The following is a 20,076-nucleotide window of genomic DNA, read 5'->3' as shown; positions in this document are numbered from 1 at the left end:
ATATAGTTTATACAGCAATTAAAACATTAAGTTATATCAGGTTCCCGTTGGTGCCGAGTAATTCTTTCTGTAGAAATATTTCTATGAGCCAGCAGGTCACAAGCCCTTAAAACGGAAAACGGCGATTGTTTCCTGTAACCCGGCACCTGTAATTATATAAGTAATATACATCCAGGTAAACAACATGCGAAATACACATCTATTTCACTGCATATGTCAGAAGGGTAATTGTTGTGGCAAAAGTTACACCGCCAAATTAGTGTAGCATGAAGAGTGTAATATTTACCTCTGTTCAAAATGACTTTTTTTTCCATTTCCAACTTGTTGTTGATGAATTTATCTTTTATGTTCTAAAGCTGCTTGATACATAAGGAATACTTTGAAATCAAAGTTTTACTGTTATATTATGTGTTTTATCAACATATCGTTGCAGACCACTTATTTTTGGTAGGGAATTTATTTTCCTAATATGAAGGGCGAAGACTAAAACACACAGAGTGAACCTACCTTACACAGCAACTGTACGAATACAAGACTTTGGGAAATAGTGATATCCACCAAAGAATAAACCCTCTATATTTAAGTCATTTCTTGATAAATAATCGCTAAAAATGCGTTTTAAAAATTTGCTTAAAAAGGAAATGCTGCGAAATTACAAACCTACGCGAATTGTAAATCATTTACATTATTTGAAAGATTGCTGTCAGTTTTTACTCAACATAAACAAAGGTAAACAGTTGTCACGGCAACCTTTCTGTACAATTATCCCCTAACGAAGACATTAGGCATACAACTAAAATCAGATAAATACATAAACTTAAAAGAATAAAAAAAAAACACAGTTTGTAGGATGGTTCCACATGAGTTAGTGTGGATTCTGTATTCTGTGCTTGGTACACACGTAAAGGCAAACATCACAGATGTGATTCGCCACATATTAACAGACATAGCGGTGAGCACCAACACTTATCTGGGAAACCCCGGTGTAGACACAAGCTACTCGGTCAACACACATCGGAATATGACGAACATGGAGGCTAATTTACGAAAGTGACCAAAACAAGTGATTGCGTGTGATCCTTGTTGACATTTTACCACGTGGAATGTTTTTTCCATATGTACAGTGGGATAAATAACAGGGGATCATATCGCCCGTATTAATCACGGAGGACTTGATTCTAACAATATAGTGTATTGTGGTTTTACTTTTCCATGTTAAAAATCACACTCTTCAAAAATGTGGAAACTTTATCGCCATTTCGTTGGTTACAATTGAGTCACCACTGCTATTAACCTACAGAGGCCTTTTGAAGTGGGGGCAGGACTAGTGTATATGACAGCCGCACTACCTCGCTATTGGCTGAGATAGTGAACCCAGGTCTTTGAGCCACGATCGTTAAACCAACTCAATGCTTATTTACAACACGGTGAGTTTGTCCGATGCATTTGATCCAGGTAGTTTAAATTTTGATGGCATTTTTACCTGTTTGCTGAAAAAAACACGTGTTTATTGTGTTTATAACTGCGTATTACCTTCACACAGGTATGGTATTGTTAAATAAAACAAGGTCACATCTGGAAGGAGTACAACTCCCTTGTATATATTTGTTTATTTGTGAAACTGATTTCATTCTACTTACAGGCACAAGACGACATACTCCAGCCATCGATCGGAACCCTTGGTCAGTGGCGAGAGTGGAACAGCCGGACACACAATGGAGGACCCAAGTAATAGCTCAGCTCTCCAGTACGTGATCACAAATCACACCGGAAACGGAAGTATGAAATTATCAATGGAAACCGCTTGTGGACCCGGAGGTGGGAACGGAAGCACCCCGTGTAAAGCGGAAGGGATGGGTATTAGTCTATCTACACCCATCCTCATGTTGTCCTCGGGTCTGATGGGTAACACTTTGGCCCTCGTGGTTCTGTATACGATGAAAACGGAGGCCAAACAAACTGTGTTTTTTACACTGCTGGCCGGACTGGCCTGGACGGACTTAATTGGTCAGTTGATGACCGGTCCGATGGCCATCATTGTGTACGCCAACAACTTGTCGTGGGTAGGTGGGGAGGCGACCTGTATTTACCACGCCTTCTCAATGATATGTTTTGGTTTTCTGACTCCAGTTCTCGTCTGCTCAATGTCGCTCGACAGATTAATAGCACTCAAATTCACCTTTTTCTACGCCCGAAACTTTACAAGAAGAAAGGCCCAAATTTATGTTGTAGTTTGTTGGATCATAGTGTTATTTGTGTGTTCGTGGCCGCTAATGGGGTTCGGTAGCTACGAAAAACAATACCCAGGAAGTTGGTGCTTCCTGAATTTCCATAAAGAGAGCCAAACCGATGTCGCGTTTGCGACGACTTACTCTGTGATAAATCTATTGCTCATTGTCATCAATTTCTTCTGTAATATCGTCGTCATATCGACCGTGATACGGATGAGGAAGAAGCGAATCATTCAAAACTCTCCATCTATAGATAGAAAACGTCGGCCTCATCGTACGAAATCTCAGAAAAGACTGGAGTCCGAGACACAGATGGTAGTGTTCTTATGTACCATTACCTTCGTGTTCAGCGTGTGTTACATACCATTTAACGTAAGTAGTTATTTCCTTATCTTGATGTAAAATAGCTTTTTCGACGAGTATTCATTTTCAACAAATTTTATAGACACATATTTATACACAATGGTATTTAGTCAGTATGATCCAATAACAGGCTAAGTCAATTCGACAATGTTTTCATATGAAAAGAACAAGACAATAAAAATATCCAAATATAGCCTATTCAGACATCATTCCTCCAATACTTTGTTTGTCCCCTAACGTCACTGATAATTGTTTGTCTCCTTAGTATCACTGATGATTGTTTGTCCCCTAACATCACTGATGATTGTTTGTCCCTTAACATCACTGATGATTGTTTGTCCCCTAACATCACTGATGATTGTTTGTCCCCTAACATCACTGATGATTGTTTGTCCCCTAGCATCACTGATGATTGTTTGTCCCCTAACATCACTGATGATTGTTTGTCCCCTAGCATCACTGATTGTTTGTCCCCTTGCATCACCGATGATTGTTTGTCCCCTAACATCACTGATGATTGTTTGTCCCCTAACATCACTGATGATTGTTTGTCCCCTAGCATCACTGATTGTTTGTCCCCTAGCATCACCGATGATTGTTTGTCCCTTAACATCACTGATGATTGTTTGTCCCCTAACATCACTGATGATTGTTTGTCCCCTAGCATCACTGATGATTGTTTGTCCCCTAGCATCACTGATTGTTTGTCCCCTAGCATCACCGATGATTGTTTGTCCCTTAACATCACTGATGATTGTTTGTCCCCTAACATCACTGATGATTGTTTGTCCCCTAGCATCACTGATGATTGTTTGTCCCCTAATATCACTGATGATTGTTTGTCCCCTAGCATCACTGAAGATTGATTGTCCCCTAGCATCACCGATGATTGTTTGTCCCCTAACATCACTGAACATTGTTTGTCCCCTAGCATCACCGATGATTGTTTGTCCCCTAACATCACTGATGATTGTTTTCCCCCTAGTATCACTGATGATTTGTTTGTCCACTAGCATCACTGATGATTGTTTGTCCCCTAGCATCACTGATGATTGTTTGTCCCCTAACATCACTGATGATTGTTTGTCCCCTAGCATCACTGATTGTTTGTCCCCTTGCATCACCGATGATTGTTTGTCCCCTAACATCACTGATGATTGTTTGTCCCCTAACATCACTGATGATTGTTTGTCCCCTAGCATCACTGATTGTTTGTCCCCTAGCATCACCGATGATTGTTTGTCCCTTAACATCACTGATGATTGTTTGTCCCCTAACATCACTGATGATTGTTTGTCCCCTAGCATCACTGATGATTGTTTGTCCCCTAGCATCACTGATGATTGTTTGTCCCCTAGCATCACTGATGATTGTTTGTCTCCTAGCATCACTGATGATTGTTTGTCCCCTAGCATCACTGAAGATTGTTTGTCCCCTAGCATCACCGATAATTGTTTGTCCCCTAACATCACTGATGATTGTTTGTCCCCTAACATCACTGATGATTGTTTTTCCCCTAGTATCACTGATGATTTGTTTGTCCCCTAGTATCACTGATGATTGTTTGTCCTCTAGTATCACTGATGATTGTTTGTCCCCTAGTATCGCTGATGATTGTTTGTCCCCTAGTATCACTGATGATTTTTTGTCCCCTAGCATCACTGATGATTGTTTGTCCCCTAGCATCACTGATGATTGTTTGTCTCCTAGTATCACTGATGATTGTTTGTCCCCTAACATCACTGATGATTGTTTGTCCTCTAGTATCACTGATGATTGTTTGTCCCCTAGTATCACTGATGATTGTTTGTCCCCTAGCATCACTGATGATTGTTTGTCCCCTAGCATCACTGATGATTGTTTGTCCCCTAGTATCACTGATGATTGTTTGTCCCCTAGTATCACTGATGATTGTTTGTCCCCTAGTATCACTGATGATTTGTTTGTCCCCTAGCATCACTGATGAGTCCATGAAAGCCGAAACAACAGTATCGCAACAGAAATTTATGTTATCAAGCTTCCGATACCCTGTGGGTCCTTTATAGAACTGTAAACGTATAGGTTTGTGTGAAACACACCTTGCCCAAAACACCTGCTAACCATTAGGTCTGGTACTCTCCAAACATCACTTTATAGTGCCTGTCTAAACACCACATTGTAGCAATATTTTACTTGTAATTCTATGTAATAAACCACATAAGTAAACCAGATATTTATCTTAACATCCATTTTCCCCATTGATTCTTGATATAATTACGTATGCAATACAACAGTTCTTTGCAAAGCAGTCGAGACAACAATATACATGTACAAATATAGCATTTTGATGGGGTTATATCGACCCAAGAAACAATATTGACCGAGCGTCATTATACTGTTCAATATTATATTACGTAGTATGGTATTTGTTGTAATTTTCGCTCATTATGCTTTTCGTATGCCAACTGTCCAAAACACAAACAAATAAAAATAAATCAGTAACACGATTAATCAAAGATCAAAAAATGATTATGTTTTCTTCTTCATTGACAATACCCGACATCTTGGTAAAATTACAGGCTAAGTAACAATCTGAAATAAAAATGGGGTGGCAATACGAATTCCTTAGTTCACCTGCCAGCATAATAAATCGAAGTCTTTACGACTACAGGATCACATTTTATTCTCCATGATAACCCTTAAATGTAAATTTAACCTTAATAGTATTAAATGTAGATAGTGTCTATATCCGTATTTGTTTATATCGGTAACAATAGAAAACAATATAACAATAGATAACAATATAACAATAGATAACAATATAAACAATAGATAACTATATAACATAGATAACAATATAACAATAGATAACAATATAACAATAGATAACAATATAACAATAGATAACAACAAACATAACAAAGATAACAACAATAATAACAATAAATAACAATAAACAATAGATAACATATAAAAAACAAGAATAACAATATAACAAGATAAATATAAAATAACAATAAACATAGATAACAACAATAAACATAAACATAATATACAATAGATAACAATATAACAATAGATAACAATATACATAGTAACAATAAATAACAAATAAATATACAATAGATAACAATATACATAGATAACAATATAACAATAGTAAAAATAGATAACAATATAACAAAATATAAAAAAATAACAATAGATAACAATACATAATAACAATATATAACAATAGATAACAATATAAATAGATAACAATATAACAAATAAAGATAACAATATAAATACAATAGATAACAATATAACATAAACAATAGATAACAATAAACAATAACATATAATAACAAATAACAATAAACAATAATAACAATATAACAATATAACAATATAACAATAGATAACAATATAACAATAGATAACAATATAACAATAGATAACAATAAACAATAATAATACAATAGATAACAATAACAATATAACAATATAACAATATAACATATATATAAATATAACAATATAACAAAGATAACAATATACATAGATAAACAAATAACAATAGATAACAAACAATTATAACATATAACATCAAATAGATAACAATATAACAATAGATAACAATATAACAATAGATAACATATAACAATAGATAACAATATAACAATAGATAACAATATAACAATAGATAACAATATAACATAATAACAATAGATAACAATATATAACAATAGATAACAATATAACAATAGAAACATATAACAATAGATAACATATAACATAGATAACAATATAAAATAATAACAATATAACAATAAAAGATAACAATATAAAATAATAACAATATAAAAATACAATAGTAACATATAACAATATAACAATAGATAACAATATAACAATAGATATAATAACAATATAACAATAGATAACAATATAACAATAGAAAATACAATATAACAATAATAACATAATTAACAATAGATAACAATATAAGATAACAATAGATAACAATATAACAATAGATAACAATATAACAATAGATAACAATATAGCATAGATAACAATATAAACAATAGATAACTATATAGCATAGATAACAATATAACAATAGATAACAATATAACAATAGATAACAATATAACAATAGATTATACAATTATCGACCTATTTTCAGATGGATACGGTGAGTTATAAACCCGAGTAAGTGATATATCCCGAGGCCGCAGGCCGAGGGTTATATCATTTTCGAGGGTTGATAAATCACCGTATCCACCTGAAAATAGGTCAATAATTGTATAATCTATTGTTATATTGTTATCTATCTCTTCAAAAAGACCTTAATTACTACAATAAACAGGATGATATCTAAATTTTCTTTTTACAAAAGTTTAACAATTACATGTACAGTATATGGTAAACATCAAAATGCTTCTTGCTAACGGTGTAGACTGGTAAAACCGGAATATTGTATCAACTGCAGCCCGTCTGGCATTCTTGAACGTTTTCCATAAATTGAAGTTTGTAGTTGATCACCGTTGATCGCAGTAAACTTGCTGCCTTCCGCCATATATGTTGCCGACTATAATAATGACGTCACAATAGATTATCCCGACGTCATTGAATGAGGGAAACTCCTGTTACGCTATATTTGGGTACGACTTGACGTCAAAAGTGATTATGACGTCACATCTCAAGGGAGTTTTCCTCGATCTATTTTTGACACAAGTTACTGGACTCGCGAGAGGTATCTGGACTGAGTCCAGTAACCTCGCGTGCTTTTCGCCGCCGATTTCGTGGTTGATATCGCAGTTGATGAATACTTCTGAGAAACGTTTTGGCCAATCAAAATGCAGCAAAAGCACCAGTCATATAATAAAACAATATAACAGTAGACAACAATATAACAATAGATAACAGTATAACAATAGATAACACCATATATATATATCAGACTAAGGATCTAGGATTACCTTACACAATATACAGTTACTCATTATATAGATAAGATTTACATGATAATAAATTTGTACACAAGTTTATATTTTCATTAATATTCACATGCCAGAACGAACAGACATATCATGTCTACTCTACATCTCTAGAATTCATTTAAGGCTTTTACAATAATGCGGCTATTCCAACACTACTTGAGAGAATTTAAGTTAAATGACGATATGATCCTCGCTAGAAGTAGGGACATGTGCTAAATCACTTTACATAAAGTGTTAATTTTCTTCGTGGGGAAAGAGTCCTTTCGGCCAGACCAAGTGATAATGGAAAACCATGATAAACAAACTTCCTTTACGCCCTAAAGACGCATCAAAGTATCCTTTGTGTATTTCCAGAAAGATCTGTTTTCAAGTGATCATCATTTCGGTGTTTTCTAAAACGACTTAAACACAGATTGTGTTAGGTAAACGACTAAGTAAAGTGTAGCTGTTATAACGATTGCACATTTGACGTGTAAAATAATTAACTTTTCAGCAGAATACTAAGTGTAAATTGGCAGGAGTAAGTGGAACGAGCGAAGTATTGGATAATTGGGAGGAATTAACATATTAATTAGATTACACACTCAGGTGTCTAATGCTACTTATAGATATTCCTTACGTAATAGAATTAACCTGAAACCTAATTATATTATTATATATACCTAGATTTGTGGTGCAGGTACAATATATGATACAGAGGTCGCTTGCTGTTCCGGAGTACGGTGTTATATATTCCTAGAACTGCGATCGAGTTTTAATTAGTTAATGGTTTAGTATTTGGTATTTGATATCAGTATCCTTTGTGTGACAAAAGTATTTTATGTGAGATTAAACTCACAAATTAAATTTGAAACCCATCCCCTTATTGTATACAGTTGATCGCTTGGTTGCCCCCTTCATGATCAGGTGCCACTGACTCTAGTGATGAAGGATTTACTAGTTACTGCTGTAACACTTACATGACAGTCTATTACTACATATCGTTGTACCGACTTTAATAATCAGTCCTCTGTATGCTTGAGTGACGTCCATATAATTAATGATTTTAAAAAAGGCAATTGGGTTTGGCATCAGGCAAAGCCTTTTTCACTATCTCCAAAGACGTCTATTCAGTGCTAATTTTGTGAACATTTTAAAAGAAAATGATTCACTTTTTAATTCATTCCAGTTCCATAATTAAGGAATCACACGTTTCGTTTGTCTGAGATCTAGATGGATAAAAATGTTCTCTTTGACAGTTTATTGATAGATATTAGAAATGAACAAATAAGTAGTGTCCATCATTGTGTAGTATATGAAGACAGCTTATGAAGTTCTGACAAGTTTTGTATCGCCCGACTGTTATAAAATACAATTTTTGATGACCTGACGTTTACGGGAAGAAAGCGTTCTTAAATTTAATTCGACATCACAATGACAGTAGCAAATATAATTTATTAAAATTATCTTATTAATTTCAAAATTGATAGACAAATTACAAATAATTATATAATGATATTAAATCTTATGTTGCATAGTAAGCAATGGATAAAATGTGAAAACAAAAAGAGGCTTGATACAACATTAAATAAGTGTATAAAATATATTGCATTTGAAATTGTATGCTAGAACATAGTCATACAATGTCATGTACGGGTGTCGACGTATTACATATATGGTAAAATATTGGTTTTCTATGGTCAGAAATATGTTCATTGAAGTAACAATGGGTTAGAACATTGAAGATAGTACAAAAATAGAAATACCTTTAAGTGGATACAAAAATATTAGAAACATACTGCAGTGAATACTCAAAAGATTAGAAAATACGTTGAGTCGGGCATAAAAATGGTTATCATAGACGGTATACCATACGTTATCGAGTATTGAGGGCGAAACATTTTATAAATATGGATAAAGTAAATTTAGAAGTATTGGACTAAAGGTTAAAAATGTGTACGGGACCCTCGTATAACATACGGTTAGAAATATATTGTGGCGGGTATGATATGGTTATAAATATCGATAAATGTTAAAACGAGCCCAGAAAATACTGAATTAAAGTAAAAACAGTTGAGTCCAACATGAGGAAACATTTAGAACACTAATCGAGAACCAGAAATGTGGAAAATATCAAAGTGGCCAGGAATAGTAAGGTTTTATTACCAAAATCAGAAGGGCACTACGCGGTTTAAAATCAAAGGTATCACTTTAATATCTTAACGATTATCAGGAATTTTTCAAATGTATAAAGAATTTCCCACTACAGCGTTTGATGGTAGTACCTTATCTGGGTTAGCAATACATTGATAACGTTATAGACAGATGTACCAGGCTACCTTGGATGTTGGAGATAAGATTAACGCTGATCCGCCGTAACGATACCGAATAATTACCTATTTTGACGGAGGCTTGACGTGAGGTATTGAAATATAATCGTTATTACAAACACAACACTGTAGGATTGGACTCTAACTGGCGAACTGGCACTCAGTTAAACATGGATGTGGGCAAGTCTCAATGGCAAACTAACAGTGAGTTATTCTCAATGGCAAACTAACAGTGAGTTAAACAAAGTTAATGAGATTCGGCATAGTCTCAATGGCAAACTAACAGTGAGTTATTCTCAATGGCAAACTAACAGTGAGTTATTCTCAATGGCAAACTAACAGTGAGTTATTCTCAATGGCAAACTAACAGTGAGTTATTCTCAATGGCAAACTAACAGTGAGTTAAACAAAGTTGATGAGATTCGGCATAGTCTCAATGGCAAACTGGCAATCATAAATGCAACATTGCCAAACGTTGTCCTACTTTTAACGGCAAATTCGTAAACATACACGTCATCGTAGAAATTAAGTCAAATTTTAATGGCAAACTGACAACCCAAACATGTGCAGCATATTGGGAAACTATGATCACCGGTAATGAATACATGTACATGTAGGTGGGTGTGATTGCAACCATGACGCTTTATTATTACTTCACTGGCGTAATAACACATACATAATTCTATATAGCAAATAGGAATGTAGAATAGTTGTACAGACAGCCGCAATAAAAGGAGGAAAGGAGCGATGGGTACCTAGGAAAACAACATACAGCAGTTAACATTATAAAGACAAAGAAATATCCATAAAAGTCGAATATAAACAACTACAGAAATAGCCAATAACTATGCACGGAAAAACACTAAACCATGTAATTAAATTGTTATTGGGAGATGATGTTTTCACATGGGGTATAATAAAAACATATGACATTGTCCTATTATGATTCTTAGTTCTTAGAAAGTGTCCTTCATGCTGCCCTATTTACGTTTCAAATTGTATTAGCATTCAATAAGAACTATTGAAGATAATACTAAAACAGGCCATGACTTAAAGATGGCCAGTCCATGCCCTTGTGTATTGCCAATAGTAACATCTGGTATCCTTAGGTTATTGCTACAGGTGTACTACTAACAAGCCTCGCTTACTATCGCAATACAGTGTATCATTTGGCGTATGGGATGCAGGAACAATATACTCCCGCGTGGGTATTATACATTATACTTACGAGTGTTGTTTATAAATGACTGATCGTTAATGTGTTTTCTGTATTTTTACAGGTAAACATCATTGTGAACCAAGTGACCGGGATAACCAACCACAAAGTAGATCTGATCGTTCTCCGTCTGCTCGCCATCAACCAAATCCTCGATCCTTGGCTGTACATATTACTACGCAGGGCACAGCTATTGAAAATCTTAAACAATATCAAATTGAAAATCTGCTATGCTTGTGGAGGTTCAAATAGTTTCATATCGTCCAAACAGCACGATTATCCGCACGAAAACAAAGATGCAGAAATGGGTAAAACCTATGTGTTAAAATCAGCGGCGGGTGACGTCGACACACAATTACACCGAGTAGAAACCGGAAGTGACTCCTCCGGAAGTCAAGAAACTCTTGGTAGCACATCGAATCTTATTCAAGAATGTGAAACAGAACAACCAAAGCCACAGAGGAAATACTTACGATCAATTTCCGCCGACAACAGTCGTCCAGTGCTGATCAGTGACAGTGACTCGGATGTTTTCCGTGAAGAAATGGCGTGTTTTAGGAATTTATTTAATTCCGAAAAACGGAAAAAACATTCATCACCCAGACGAATGTCTGTTGAACACTCCACAGGAAGACCTCGGACTAAACGGCTATATAGCCTCCCGAATAATATACATGTTTTAAGACAGGAAGAATTCTTATAGTGAATGTTTACAAAGTAATTATCATCATAGATATTCATATGGCATTTGTATTGAAAACATACCTGTTGATTTGTCTCACTGATGGTAACACGGAAAACTCCGACGTCTTTAGCCTACATTGTTACCATACCTGTTGATTTGTCTCACTGATGGTAACACGGAAAACTCCGACGTCTTTAGCCTACATTGTTACCATACCTGTAGATTTGTCTCACTGATGGTAACACGGAAAACTCCGACGTCTTTAGCCTACATTGTTACCATACCTGTAGATTTGTCTCACTGATGGTAACACGGAAAACTCCGACGTCTTTAGCCTACATTGTTACCATACCTGTTGATTTGTCTCACTGATGGTAACACGGAAAACTCCGACGTCTTTAGCCTACATTGTAAGTGTAGTAGTGTCATTAGGACTGATTACATGGATCAGTGATTTCAAATGAAGTGAAAATAAAACATGGCTAATGTTATTATCTTGTGTTTACCATTTAAGCCGAGCCAGACTGTTTAGTTTATAAAATCTGATCGGTCGTCGGAAAGACAATTTATTTGTTTTAAGCCAGTGTTTTTATCAGCAGAAGTACTGACCATGGACTTTTGAAATCAAGGTCATTCCAAGGAAAAAATCATCATGGCTGTTTATCATTTACGCAAAACTGTCGTTTATTTTGTTAAAAATATAATTCTGATGATGATATTATGTAGACAAGATGATAATTTTATAAACACGAATTATACAAAGTAATAAGGTCATTCCAGCGATCACGTGATCAAATAAAGAATCACCTTCCTACATTTGTATATATGTGAACATATATATTGAATGTTTCAATCTATTGAACCTGTTTTAGAAGTATTTTCATTCATTTTGAAATAATAAGTTACTTGATAAAGTCAGGGCTCAGAAAATGCAGGAACAGTTACTTACTATATTTTCATATTTTATCAGCATTTATTTTAAGCAAACCAATGATATTAAATTGTAAGTGTCGTTAACGTTGAACGATTTGTTAACCAATGCCTCGAATGAGTGAGAGAGATAGAAAACAAAATACCAGTGCTGGATAATGGGTTTTGATGTTTATGTAAAAATCCATTAAAGTAAAGATAACGATTTAAATAAGATAATGCGGTTAATGTTGAAGGATCAATATCTGTAAAAGTATTGGATAATGTGTTTCTGTTGTTTATGTCAAAATAAGTTTAGTAAATGTAATGATATTAAGAACATTTAGTATTGTGTTTACAAATGAAAGTTTATTTTAAAATTGAAAAGTTAAAACTGTGGCTAAATGCATTGAAAGTGCTGGATAATGTATGTCGATGTTACTGCAAACATTAATTAAAGCCAACATAAAGATATTGATATTGCCATTAATGTTGGAAGATGTTTCTAATGGATGCCTTGAAACTGTTATTATTAAAGAGGTAGAAAAAAAATGCTAGATAATATTTATTTGTCTATATTTGTTAGCTGTCTATGTATTTGTGTATTCCCCGTAGTTAAGCTATAAGAATGCATCATTAATTTTCGTATATGTAAAAGTTGTTATCTTTTGTTAAATAAATTTGTTGTTTTCTGCTATATTGTTAATAATTGTTTTTGACACTTTAGACAAAGCCATGGTGATGTTGAAAACGAAACACAAACAGGGGACGTTATGTTGCCATTGGAGACGGAGGAAAACTCTATCTCTAAATCGTCTAATAGGGCGACTTGAAGTTACTAAAACGTTGGCATCTTGTGGATTTTGAAAGTCAGATAATGAAATTATGTAATGCATGTTAAAAGATAACGTGCCATGGTCTGTATTTCATCCACACATGTATTTACGTTGTAGATTCTGAGGGTAAAACTACAAATTAAATTGAATCAACTAAACGCGTGTATAGAGACCAACTAGCTGGGTTTAGATTATATGTAATTATAACGTATATATATACATTTATCTTATACTTATCATTCTTATTGTAAACAATATTTTTGCTTTACGATGCTAATTACTTACTATTACTCCATCCCTAGTGACAATGATCTGGTAGTGTTCGCCTGTATTGCATTGTTTTTTCCTTATCGATATACTTATTGCTTTAATCATACATACAGAAGACAAAGAAAAAACAATCCAACGACGAATGTCTGATATTTGCATACATCGATATACACAATGTACAGCAAAAGAAAATCACATGATCGACGTTGTCAGATGTAGAATGTCTGGTGAAAGTCATTATGTTTGCAACAGTCAGCAAAGATCGCGCGTACATATGAAGTTACATCTCATACTCTAGCAATAAATAAGACATCAAAACGGATTACAATACTGTGAACGTAGAAATTCACGCGAGGGAGCGTACTTTTTATCGCGGAAAATTCCTCGTGTATTTGTCTAACTAAGAAACTATATGATGCTACAAGATACTAGTAAAAGGTATGTCTATCGCGGAATGTTACACATACAAATCTCGAAACTAAACACTCGCGAATACATGATTCTAAACAGCATCAGGGCCCAGTTTCACGAACATTCCTTAAATTGAAGGAATCCCTTAACTTAAAATTCTCCATCGGAAAACATTACAGATTTTAAGGAAGGCTCCGTAACTTATGATTTTTCCTTTCTTTTGTAATGATTTTCTATGGGGAAATCAAGTTAAGGAATTCCTTAAAGTTAAGGAATGTTCATGAAACTAGGACTTCATGAACAAGTTGTAGTCTATAGTAACAGAGAATGACACCATGGAATTTAACACTATCGTATCTATAGAAGTAAGGGAAATTATGAGAAAGGATGTTGCACACTCTGTCGAACAGTATATATATCTCAGCTGTTTTAATTGGAGGATAGCAACAGAACTATGGGACACAACACGACTTGAAACTTAAACGTCAAGAAACGTTAACCAACCGCAAAAAATGTAAATGACTAAAGTATAAAACAAAGCTCAATGGTAACAGTAGGAAAGTTTAATGGGGTTTTTTTTCAAATTCAAACTGAACAACCTCTAGTAGAACGAATATACATTGTACGTATCCGGTCTATTATAGCTTTTGGTCTACAGACGACATCGTTTTCTGTCTAGAAGACTTTAGAGCTACAATATTACAGCCACAGCCACAAAAGAAACAAATTGTGATAGGATTAGTAACTCAGACAACAAGGATGACAGTAAATGTAACATCTTCAACACTCTATAAATAGCCCTTGTGAAATGAGGTACAAAAACTACAAATATATCTGGTAGGAATAAGTTGTGTGAATGTTTCAAATAAAATCTGTTTAATTAAAGTGAAGGTGGATATGTGTAGATATTGGCCAAGAGTTTCTCTGAATCCTTACAAAACATTAATTTTAACTGTGTTCATAAAACCGTTTTATTTTCCCCAAAAACATCTCTGACGTGCCCCCGTACTAGTACCAGTGACACTGAAATACGCCGTTGTTACGAGTAGCTACATCTTGGTGATGTCACCGTTATCTCGACAAGTCGGTGAATATATTACTGATAGTAACATCGAGGGAAAAACGCATTATAAAACAGACATGAGCTTGACGTATAAAGATGTTCTGAGAGTGGACGAAAGGAGGAGTGATAAGGCTATCAGAATACTCTGCAACGTAAACTTGTGTATTTGAGTGGTTCATAGCTAGAATACGTTATACCACAGTCGAGTGCACTCACTGACTACGCTTACTTAGTCATATCATAAATTGGTATATGTCAGTGATGGTTCTATTTTTACATATCAAAACAACGAACACACGTGCATGTGTAAGTGAACACCCACCACGGAATGGAAAGATGGCTATCGTTATCGATGGGCTGGTTTCCTCCAAACAACAGCTGTAAAGGACAACAGGAGAGTTTTTTTATGTTTTTATTTTTTTAAACATTTAGATTTTTCTTCAAGCATTTTCGAAATACATTCCAGTTGTAGCATTATGTCATAACAACATACCAATAGGCTCCGTTCTCGGCAAACGAATAATACAGGTTCAGTCCATGTAGGTTTAACTTTTGTTTGAATTGCAGTATCATAGCTAAGTCATCATCAGAGACTCGTAGTCCATTGTATTACATTGTCCTACTTTGTATGGCAGTCTAAGATGGGTCTCCAGCGATATATTCCTGCAGGTAGGGCGTACGATTTGTGCACGCTGACCCCTATTGCATGATTATTAAAGGTGACTTTTCGGATAATTCTTTTCTCTTCCTCCTAACTGACTCCTTCGGAACGTCTCCCATGACACCGCCTCACTTCTATAGTGGCCGTCAGCGAGCAGGCTCGTCCAATTATTGTGTCCGGATGTGTTATTTAGTTTATATGAGAACCTAAAGTAGATATTTAGGGGAAATGTTAAGTGTAGGATATACTATCTTGTCTCTTCTTCCTAACTGGCTTCTTCCTAACGTATCCCTTGACACCGCCTTACTTTTGGCCCTCAGTTGAGCGCCCGCCCTTGAGAGGCTCTGGGCTCTCTCCCCTGGCCGTGACACACCATATTCTTTAAAAATGAAAGTTTTTAATCCTGCATAGTGCTCAGAATGAAGAGAGAGGAACGTCTGGTTCGCACGTTGTCAGATTGTCTTGACCGGATGGGATGTGCTGGTTCGGTGTCTTTGACAACATGCTTCGGTGAGATAGCACTATAAAAATGGCAACAGTTCCACTATAACATAAAGGCACAACACGAATATACCACAGCCTTCCATAACACACAATATACAACAGCTTTCAAAAACACACAACATACAACAGCCTTCCATAACACACAACATACCACAGACTTCCAAAACACATAACATATCACAGCCTTCCATAACACACAACATACCACAGCCTTCCATAACACACAACATACCACAGCCTTCCATAACACACAACATACCACAGCCTTCCATAACACACAACATACCACAGCCTTCCAAAACACACAACATACCACAGCCTTCCAAACACACAACATACCACAGCCTTCCAAAACACAACATATACCACAGCCTTCCAAAACACACAACATACCACAGCCTTCCAAAACACACAACATACCACAGCCTTCCATAACACACAACATACCACAGCCTTCCATAACACACAAATCCACACATACCACAGCCTTCCATAACACACAACATACCACAGCCTTCCAAAACACACAACATACCATACCTCACCACAGCCTTCCAAAACACAACATACCACAGCCTTCCAAAACACACAACATACCACAGCCTTCCAAACACACACAACATACCACAGCCTTCCAAAACACACAACATACCACAGCCTTCCAAAACACACAACATACCACAAGCCTTCCAAAACACACAACATACCACAGCCTTCCAAAACACACAACATACCACAGCCTTCCAAAACACACAACATACCACAGCCTTCCAAAACACACAACATACCACAGCCTTCCAAAACACACAACATACCACAGCCTTCCAAAACACACAACATACCACAGCCTTCCAAAACACACAACATACCACAGCCTTCCAAAACACACAACATACCACAGCCTTCCATAACACACAACATACCACAGCCTTCCATAACACACAACATACCACAGCCTTCCAAAACACACAACATACCACAGCCTTCCAAAACACACAACATACCACAGCCTTCCATAACACACAACATACCACAGCCTTCCATAACACACAATATACCACAGCCTTCCAAAACACACAACATACCACAGCCTTCCAAACACAAACATACACAGCCTTCCAAACACACAATACCACAGCCTTCCATAAACACACAATATACCACAGCCTTCCATAACACACAACATACCACAGCCTTCCAAAACACACAACATACCACAGCCTTCCATAACACACAACATACCACAGCCTTCCATAACACACAATATACCACAGCCTTCCATAACACACAACATACCACAGCCTTCCAAAACACACAACATACCACAGCCTTCCATAACACACAATATACCACAGCCTTCCATAACACACAACATACCACAGCCTTCCATAACACACAATATACCACAGCCTTCCAAAACACACAATATACCACAGCCTTCCATAACACACAATATACCACAGCCTTCCATAACACACAACATACCACAGCCTTCCATAACACACAATATACCACAGCCTTCCATAACACACGAATATACCACAGCCTTCCAAAACACACAATATACCACAGCCTTCCAAAACACACGAAAATATACCACAGCCTTCCAAAACACACAACATACCACAGCCTTCCAAAACACACAATATATACCACAGCCTTCCAAAACACACAAATTACCACAGCCTTCCAAAACACACAATATAACCACAGCCTTCCAAACAACACAAATATACCACAGCCTTCCAAAAACACACAATATACCACAGCCTTCCAAAACACAACACAACATACCACAGCCTTCCAAACACACAACATACACACCTTCCAAAACACACGATTATACCACAGCCTTCCATAACACACAATATACCACAGCCTTCCATAACACACAATATACCACAGCCTTCCAAAACACACAACATACCACAGCCTTCCATAACACACAATATACCACAGCCTTCCAAAACACACAACATACCACAGCCTTCCAAAACACACAACATACCACAGCCTTCCAAAACACACAACATACCACAGCCTTCCATAACACACAATATACCACAGCCTTCCATAACACACAATATACCACAGCCTTCCAAAACACACAATATACCACAGCCTTCCAAAACACACAAATATAACACACAGCCTTCCATAACACACGAATATACCACAGCCTTCCATAACACACAACATACCACAGCCTTCCAAACACACAAAAACATATAACAGCCTTCCATAAAACACACAAATATACCACAGCCTTCCATAACACACAATATACCACAGCCTTCCAAAACACACACATGAATATATCACAGCCTTCCATAACACACGAATATACCACAGCCTTCCAAAACACACAATATACCACAGCCTTCCAAAACACACAAATATAACACAGCCTTCCATAACACACGAATATACCACAGCCTTCCAAAACACACAATATACCAAAGCCTTCCAAAACACAACACAAACATACCACAGCCTTCCAAAACACACAATATACCACAGCCTTCCAAAACACACAATATACCACAGCCTTCCATAACACACAACATACCACAGCCTTCCAAAACACACAACATACCACAGCCTTCCAAAACACACAACATACAACAGCAGCATACCACAGCCTTCCAAAACACACAATATACCACAGCCTTCCAAAACACACAACATACCACAGCCTTCCAAAACACACAATATACCACAGCCTTCCATAACACACAATATACCACAGCCTTCCATAACACACAACATACCACAGCCTTCCAAAACACACAACATACCACAGCCTTCCAAAACACACAATATACCACAGCCTTCCAAAACACACAACATACCACAGCCTTCCATAACACACAACATACCACAGCCTTCCAAAACACACAATACCACAGCCTTCCAAAACACAACAACATCCACAGCCTTCCATAAACACACACAATATACCACAGCCTTCCAAAACACACAATATACCACAGCCTTCCAAACACACAATATACACAGCCTTCCAAACACACAATATACCACAGCCTTCCAAAACACACAATATACCACAGCCTTCCAAAACACACAATATACCACAGCCTTCCATAACACACAATATACCACAGCCTTCCAAAACACACAACATACCACAGCCTTCCATAACACACAACATACCACAGCCTTCCAAAACACACAACATACCACAGCCTTCCAAAACACACAATATACCACAGCCTTCCAAAACACACAATATACCACAGCCTTCCATAACACACAATATACCACAGCCTTCCAAAACACACAACATACCACAGCCTTCCAAAACACACAATATATACCACAGCCTTCCAAAACACACAACATACCACAGCCTTCCATAACACACAATATACCACAGCCTTCCATAACACACAAACATACACAGCCTTCCAAACACACAAATACCACAGCCTTCCATAACACACATATCATACAGCCTTCCATAACACACAACATACCACAGCCTTCCATAACACACAATATACCACAGCCTTCCATAACACACAATATACCACAGCCTTCCAAACACAAACACATACACACAGCCTTCCATAACACACAAATACCACAGCCTTCCAAAACACACAATATACCACAGCCTTCCAAAACACA

The 20,076-nt window shown here is 36.3% G+C and overlaps 1 protein-coding gene across 5 annotated transcripts in view; it reads left to right on the top strand.

Annotated features, from left to right (window-relative positions):
* LOC138326000 (prostaglandin E2 receptor EP2 subtype-like) overlaps positions 1 to 13,374 on the top strand; it is a 49,518-nt gene extending 36,144 nt beyond the window's left edge. For 3 of the 5 annotated variants that reach the window (XM_069272075.1, XM_069272073.1, XM_069272071.1), the window contains exons 2-3: positions 1,643 to 2,603; positions 11,151 to 13,374. In XM_069272075.1, the coding sequence (XP_069128176.1) occupies positions 1,716 to 2,603; positions 11,151 to 11,789 (1,527 nt within the window). In that variant the 5' untranslated portion in view covers positions 1,643 to 1,715 and the 3' untranslated portion in view covers positions 11,790 to 13,374. The other 2 variants (XM_069272072.1, XM_069272074.1) reach the window with 2 other exon arrangements.
* The last annotated feature ends 6,702 nt before the right edge of the window (positions 13,375 to 20,076 follow it).

Source organism: Argopecten irradians, chromosome 6 (assembly GCF_041381155.1).
Source record: "Argopecten irradians isolate NY chromosome 6, Ai_NY, whole genome shotgun sequence".
NCBI classification, from domain to species: domain Eukaryota; kingdom Metazoa; phylum Mollusca; class Bivalvia; order Pectinida; family Pectinidae; genus Argopecten; species Argopecten irradians.
Note: the sequence above shows the minus strand (reverse complement) of the source record. Positions and strands in the feature narration are given on the sequence as shown.